This window comes from Schistocerca nitens, chromosome 2 (assembly GCF_023898315.1).
Source record: "Schistocerca nitens isolate TAMUIC-IGC-003100 chromosome 2, iqSchNite1.1, whole genome shotgun sequence".
Taxonomy (NCBI): Eukaryota; Metazoa; Arthropoda; class Insecta; order Orthoptera; family Acrididae; genus Schistocerca; species Schistocerca nitens.
In genome coordinates this window covers 1,161,960,907-1,161,967,930 of record NC_064615.1, presented here as the reverse complement: position 1 = coordinate 1,161,967,930, position 7,024 = coordinate 1,161,960,907, and the positions used below count along the sequence as shown (strand labels likewise).

At 43.8% G+C, this 7,024-nt stretch overlaps 1 protein-coding gene across 1 annotated transcript; it reads right to left on the bottom strand.

The window, feature by feature from the left end:
* Positions 1 to 1,406: 1,406 nt before the first annotated feature.
* On the bottom strand, positions 1,407 to 6,565 carry LOC126235620 (trichohyalin-like). Its single transcript, XM_049944332.1, has 3 exons — positions 6,531 to 6,565; positions 2,340 to 3,855; positions 1,407 to 1,550 (listed from the first exon to the last, which is right to left on the bottom strand). Exons 1-3 carry the CDS (start codon positions 6,563 to 6,565, stop codon positions 1,407 to 1,409), a joined length of 1,695 nt encoding a protein of 564 aa, XP_049800289.1.
* Between the last annotated feature and the right edge of the window lie 459 nt (positions 6,566 to 7,024).

The window sequence follows — 7,024 nt, the reverse complement described above, 5'->3', positions numbered from 1 at the left end:
CTGTTGAAGGACTCACTTTTTGTAGTTCCCTTTTCTTATTGATTGTACAAATTTTCTTGACTGTGCACTTTATTTGACGTTTTGTCACTGATTTTGGTTCATCTGTGATTGCTGTTTTCTTACAGTCTTCATCTAGAAGCAATTATTTACTTGATAGCTGTATCACCAGAGCTGTACTTATTGTATGTTTACATGCTTTAGTTGGCTCATGCCACATTTTCTGTGTAGAAAGACTGTTTGCAGCAACATCTTGTGCTAGGTGATGATTTTGCTCCAGTCCTTGATATTGTCTGAAAGAACCCTTATTGTTGTTTCTTTTGAATTTAGTGTGTTCCGTATTACGTTTTTCGCAGCACTCATAAAGCACTGATGACATGTCCAGTCATGATCCTCTTTTATATACTTCAGTTTCACTTTTACACATCTGGTCCCTTTCATCCCACAAACCAACCAACCACTTTTACACATTTATCATGGTACCACGACTTGCACTCAGTACACAGGATACCTCACTTGACTTTTACACACATCACAATCACATTTTACAGTAACTGAGACATTATTACATGAGGTGCTTTCACCCGGTGCCATCTTGAACTGTCTATAAAGGAGATAGCTTAAAAATCACTTGTGTAATCAGTTCTAGAAAATTGCTGAAGTGTGTGCGACCCTTACCAAATAGGCCTAGCAAGGCATATTGAATCTATACACACAGGGGCAGTATGAATCATGTTTGTCTTCTGTGGAGTGAGCTGTCCAAAGTTTCCAGTTTAAGAGTCTGCTGGGTCTGGTGTACAGTCTTAACCTGCCATGAAGTAGTCCTGAAAAAAATTTCGGAGACAAGTAAATTGTTTATGATCACAACATCACATTCTGACAGTCCTGTACATCAATCAAAGAATCTTAGCTCAATTGGTGGCCTAGATGGAGTGACAAATCTCAGAAAACTAACACTGGTATTTTGACATAAAACACAGTTTCCACCATTTACATTCGATATTATTTTTGCACCACTGAAATTCAGCTGTGCATGCTATTTCTTAAATGAACACCTAGCAATATTGATCTTCTTCTCTGGATAGCCAGCTCTATGTCAGTCCCCAAAAACTACTTCTCCAAAGAATGGTGCTAGTTAAAGGAATATATATGATTCTCTCTTGCTCTCTCTATCTCTTGCTCTCTCTATCTCTTGCTCTCTCTATCTCTTGCTCTCTCTATCTCTTGCTCTCTCTATCTCTTGCTCTCTCTATCTCTTGCTCTCTCTATCTCTTGCTCTCTCTATCTCTTGCTCTCTCTATCTCTTGCTCTCTCTATCTCTTGCTCTCTCTATCTCTTGCTCTCTCTATCTCTTGCTCTCTCTATCTCTTGCTCTCTCTATCTCTTGCTCTCTCTATCTCTTGCTCTCTCTATCTCTTGCTCTCTCTATCTCTTGCTCTCTCTCTGTCTCTTGCTCTCTCTCTCTGTCTCTTGCTCTCTCTCTCTGTCTCTTGCTCTCTCTCTCTCTGTCTCTTGCTCTCTCTCTCTCTCTCTGTCTCTTGCTCTCTCTCTCTCTGTCTCTTGCTCTCTCTCTCTCTGTCTCTTGCTCTCTCTCTCTCTGTCTCTTGCTCTCTCTCTCTCTGTCTCTTGCTCTCTCTCTCTCTGTCTCTTGCTCTCTCTCTCTCTGTCTCTTGCTCTCTCTCTCTCTGTCTCTTGCTCTCTCTCTCTCTGTCTCTTGCTCTCTCTCTCTCTGTCTCTTGCTCTCTCTCTCTCTGTCTCTTGCTCTCTCTCTCTCTGTCTCTTGCTCTCTCTCTCTCTGTCTCTTGCTCTCTCTCTCTCTGTCTCTTGCTCTCTCTCTCTCTGTCTCTTGCTCTCTCTCTCTCTGTCTCTTGCTCTCTCTCTCTCTGTCTCTTGCTCTCTCTCTCTCTGTCTCTTGCTCTCTCTCTCTCTGTCTCTTGCTCTCTCTCTCTCTGTCTCTTGCTCTCTCTCTCTCTGTCTCTTGCTCTCTCTCTCTCTGTCTCTTGCTCTCTCTCTCTCTGTCTCTTGCTCTCTCTCTCTCTGTCTCTTGCTCTCTCTCTCTCTGTCTCTTGCTCTCTCTCTCTCTGTCTCTTGCTCTCTCTCTCTCTGTCTCTTGCTCTCTCTCTCTCTGTCTCTTGCTCTCTCTCTCTCTGTCTCTTGCTCTCTCTCTCTCTGTCTCTTGCTCTCTCTCTCTCTCTCTCTTGCTCTCTCTCTCTCTCTCTCTGTCTCTTGCTCTCTCTCTCTCTCTCTCTGTCTCTTGCTCTCTCTCTCTCTCTCTCTGTCTCTTGCTCTCTCTCTCTCTCTCTCTGTCTCTTGCTCTCTCTCTCTCTCTCTCTGTCTCTTGCTCTCTCTCTCTCTCTCTCTGTCTCTTGCTCTCTCTCTCTCTCTCTCTGTCTCTTGCTCTCTCTCTCTCTCTGTCTCTTGCTCTCTCTCTCTCTCTGTCTCTTGCTCTCTCTCTCTCTCTGTCTCTTGCTCTCTCTCTCTCTCTCTCTGTCTCTTGCTCTCTCTCTCTCTCTGTCTCTTGCTCTCTCTCTCTCTGTCTCTTGCTCTCTCTCTCTCTGTCTCTTGCTCTCTCTCTCTCTCTGTCTCTTGCTCTCTCTCTCTCTCTGTCTCTTGCTCTCTCTCTCTCTCTGTCTCTTGCTCTCTCTCTCTCTCTGTCTCTTGCTCTCTCTCTCTCTCTGTCTCTTGCTCTCTCTCTCTCTCTCTCTGTCTCTTGCTCTCTCTCTCTCTCTCTGTCTCTTGCTCTCTCTCTCTCTCTGTCTCTTGCTCTCTCTCTCTCTGTCTCTTGCTCTCTCTCTCTCTGTCTCTTGCTCTCTCTCTCTCTGTCTCTTGCTCTCTCTCTCTCTCTGTCTCTTGCTCTCTCTCTCTCTGTCCTGTCTCTTGCTCTCTCTCTCTCTGTCCTGTCTCTTGCTCTCTCTCTCTCTGTCCTGTCTCTCGCTCTCTCTCTCTCTGTCCTGTCTCTCGCTCTCTCTCTCTCTGTCCTGTCTCTCGCTCTCTCTCTCTCTGTCCTGTCTCTTGCTCTCTCTCTCTCTGTCCTGTCTCTTGCTCTCTCTCTCTCTGTCCTGTCTCTTGCTCTCTCTCTCTCTGTCCTGTCTCTTGCTCTCTCTCTCTCTGTCCTGTCTCTTGCTCTCTCTCTCTCTGTCCTGTCTCTTGCTCTCTCTCTCTCTGTCCTGTCTCTTGCTCTCTCTCTCTCTGTCCTGTCTCTTGCTCTCTCTCTCTCTGTCCTGTCTCTTGCTCTCTCTCTCTCTGTCCTGTCTCTTGCTCTCTCTCTCTCTGTCCTGTCTCTTGCTCTCTCTCTCTCTGTCCTGTCTCTTGCTCTCTCTCTCTCTGTCCTGTCTCTTGCTCTCTCTCTCTCTGTCCTGTCTCTTGCTCTCTCTCTCTCTGTCCTGTCTCTTGCTCTCTCTCTCTCTGTCCTGTCTCTTGCTCTCTCTCTCTCTGTCTCTGTCTCTTGCTCTCTCTCTGTCTCTGTCTCTTGCTCTCTCTCTGTCTCTGTCTCTTGCTCTCTCTCTGTCTCTGTCTCTTGCTCTCTCTCTGTCTCTGTCTCTTGCTCTCTCTCTGTCTCTGTCTCTTGCTCTCTCTCTGTCTCTTGCTCTCTCTCTCTCTCTCTGTCTCTTGCTCTCTCTCTCTCTCTGTCTCTTGATCTCTCTCTCTCTGTCTCTTGATCTCTCTCTCTCTCTGTCTCTCTCTCTCTCTCTCTCTCTCTCTCTGTCTCTTGATCTCTCTCTCTCTCTCTCTGTCTCTTGATCTCTCTGTCTCTTGATCTCTCTGTCTCTTGATCTCTCTGTCTCTTGATCTCTCTGTCTCTTGATCTCTCTGTCTCTTGATCTCTCTGTCTCTTGATCTCTCTGTCTCTTGATCTCTCTGTCTCTTGATCTCTCTGTCTCTTGATCTCTCTGTCTCTTGATCTCTCTGTCTCTTGATCTCTCTGTCTCTTGATCTCTCTCTCTCTTGATCTCTCTCTGTCTCTTGATCTCTCTCTCTCTCGCTCTCTCTCGCTCTCTCGCTCTCTCTCGCTCTCTCGCTCTCTCTCTCTCTCTCTTGCTCTCTCTCTCTCTCTTGCTCTCTCTCTCTCTCTCTCTTGCTCTCTCTCTCTCTCTCTCTTGCTCTCTCTCTCTCTCTCTCTTGCTCTCTCTCTCTCTCTCTTGCTCTCTCTCTCTCTCTCTTGCTCTCTCTCTCTCTCTCTTGCTCTCTCTCTCTCTCTCTTGCTCTCTCTCTCTCTCTCTTGCTCTCTCTCTCTCTCTCTTGCTCTCTCTCTCTCTCTCTTGCTCTCTCTCTCTCTCTCTTGCTCTCTCTCTCTCTCTCTTGCTCTCTCTCTCTCTCTCTTGCTCTCTCTCTCTCTCTCTTGCTCTCTCTCTCTCTCTCTCTCTCTCTCTCTCTCTCTCTCTCTCTCTCCCCCCACGCTCCTCGTGATCGTGAGACGTAGGTACTCTAAGAATACTTTTAGTTCACTGTTGGTGTATTTCAAAAAAAATTTCCATAAAGAACGTAATTATCAGTTCTCACTTTAACATTAGACTTCTTGTAAGTCACCAGTGTCATCTCACATTAGACACAAATTAAGATACATTTACCACATAGTTGATTCAACAACCACAGAAATCATGGACAAGTCTTGCCTCTAGCATGTCTTTGTTAAAAGTTACTGAAAATCTTTTTTTCGCCTTGACTGTTTTTTCGTCACTACTGTGGTCAAAGTTATAAAACAGCACAGATTAACACACTTGTTCCTTGGGGCTGCTGTGTTCTTTCATTACAACTTCCTTGGCCCAACCGACAAGTCCTTGTCAGTGCCATTTGACTGCTGTGTCTACGGTCTTCTCACTATATACTTTGGACCTCCACACACACAGGTGATGCGCAAGAGATAGGCTCTCTCACACTTATATTTAAAATATCATGTGTTCGAGATGGTAGATGGCTGAGAGGTTCTAGAATTTATGCTCCAATTCTCGAAACACTACATATCCCCTTCCTCAGATCGAACACGTGATATTTTATACATAATCATTATGTACATTAATATCACATATAATAACAATTCACATTTTAATAGTATACATTTATTACATAGGTTTATATATATCTTTCTCACATTAAAAATAATTCTCCCCCCCTCCCCCCCCCCCCCCACCAATCGTAAACTCCAGGTGACCATAACACATGAGTAATCTATTTTCGGTTGTCACTTTTTGCACTACCTTTTCTAAGTATTTACTCATTCATTATCTGTTGTAGTTTGGAGGAACTCTGGGGAAAATGAGTGTGTTCCTTTTGACACTCCTAAACGTACATAACAGTGACTTCTGTCATGATACTGTCCCTCTTGCATGCTCTTTTATTTCTCGTACCTCCTTCTTATGTATTCTCGCTTGTTCTTTGTGTGTGTGTGTGTGTGTGTGTGTGTGTGTGTGTGTGTGTGTGTGTGTGTGTGTGTGCGCGCACACACACACATCTTTCCCCTATTCTAGTCTGTAATTTTAATGTTTGTGTATAAATGTAATTTTGTGTGTACGAGGATGTGTGTTTGTGTAGTCTGATTCTTTGGCTTTCTTATCCGAAGACAAGATGCAGGTTATTGGAAACCTTGGAACCAGGAAGGACTTCTGCAATAGAAGTAGGTGAATATGGAAAGAGGTAACAAAAGATAGGTCCTAAAAATGAGAAGTAAGGTAGAAAATAAATAGAAACGGTTTCTAAGATCAAAGAAGAGATAGAAGATATCCTCAAAGACAGGAAACCCTTCCCACCCTCCCTTCCCCAGGATCCCTACCTCATAGTTACTTGAGTGAGATGCCGGAGGAGGTTTGTTATTAAATCATCTCCTACAGAACAGACATTCCCCCTTCACCCTTGAGGAAATCTTAGCAACCCTATGGAAACGGCAAGTGATGAAGAATGAGGCAAACTTGTTTGTGAGGGTTGTTTGAAAGGTGTGGTGTATATTTTGGGTTTGTCATGATATAGATGCTCTTATAAATCATGCTGTTATCCACAGTACCCTCCCCTATCAAAACTGATAAAAACCCTCCCATCTACATCACATTTCATAAAAGGTACAAAATATTCTGTAGAAAGTAGTAAACCAAAATACTACGTTATCACAGTTGTTTAATTACTCATCCAATATTTTATGTTTTGCTAACGCAATATTTCCTTCAGTTCACTAAGAAAAATATGTGTCAAGAAATATCAATTGGAACTCTGGCCTGAATATATTACATTCAGTATGAGAAAATTATTCTCATGACATCAGAAATTATTTTTAAAGTTAAGTGCCAGGACACTGTTCTCCCTATTTACCTCAAAATGGCTCTGAGCACTATGGGACTTAACATCTGAGGTCATCAGTCCCCTAGAACTTAGAACTACTTAAACCTAACTAACCTAAGGACATCACACAGATCCATGCCTGAGGCAGGATTTGAGCGTGCAACCATAGCGGTCGTGCGGTTCCAGACTGTAGCACCTAGAACCGCTTGGCCACACTGACCGGCCTCCCTATTTACCTAGAAATATATGACCAATGAAAGAATTACCTGGCATCTTTAAAGAAAACCAGTGTTGGAGTCATCTTAATGACACCTTATATCAATAATACATACAAAATTGGTGACACTGATTTCACCAAGACCTCTTCACACAGGTTTGCAAAGCAACTGGTGAAGAGATTATATACCAAGATCATTCCAAGGAAAAATTTGACTTAATTATACATGGAGACCGTGCTGGTCAAAACAGAGGTCCAAGCAAAAATATGAACTAATTATACATGGAGACCGTGCTGGTTGAAACAAAGGGAAATAAGAGCTGACCAGACACACTTAATGTGACTTGTCCCAAGACTGTGCCAAATGATGGAGTTAAGAGATAACGTGTGCAAATTTCCACCTCATAGTGCAACCGAGCATAGTTGGGACAAGTCCAGATTGGGGACAGGTAGGTGCGCATGCACTGTGCAAATACCTACCTCATATGTGCTCTTGCTGGGTGCATAAGTGTAGTACCAGAAACGCGTATGCAGAAGTTTCTT

Excerpts from the sequence above, each read along its gene's own strand:
- LOC126235620 (XM_049944332.1), bottom strand. The coding sequence starts at position 6,565 with ATGACTCCAACACTGGTTTTCTTTAAAGATGCCAG. Across the intron at positions 3,856-6,530 it reads GTTTTCTTTAAAGATGCCAG|AGAGATCAAGAGACAGAGAG; the intron begins GTAATTCTTTCA and ends ATCAAGAGACAG. Across the intron at positions 1,551-2,339 it reads CAGAGAGAGAGAGAGAGAGA|AGAGAGAGAGAGCAAGAGAC; the intron begins GCAAGAGACAGA and ends AGCAAGAGACAG.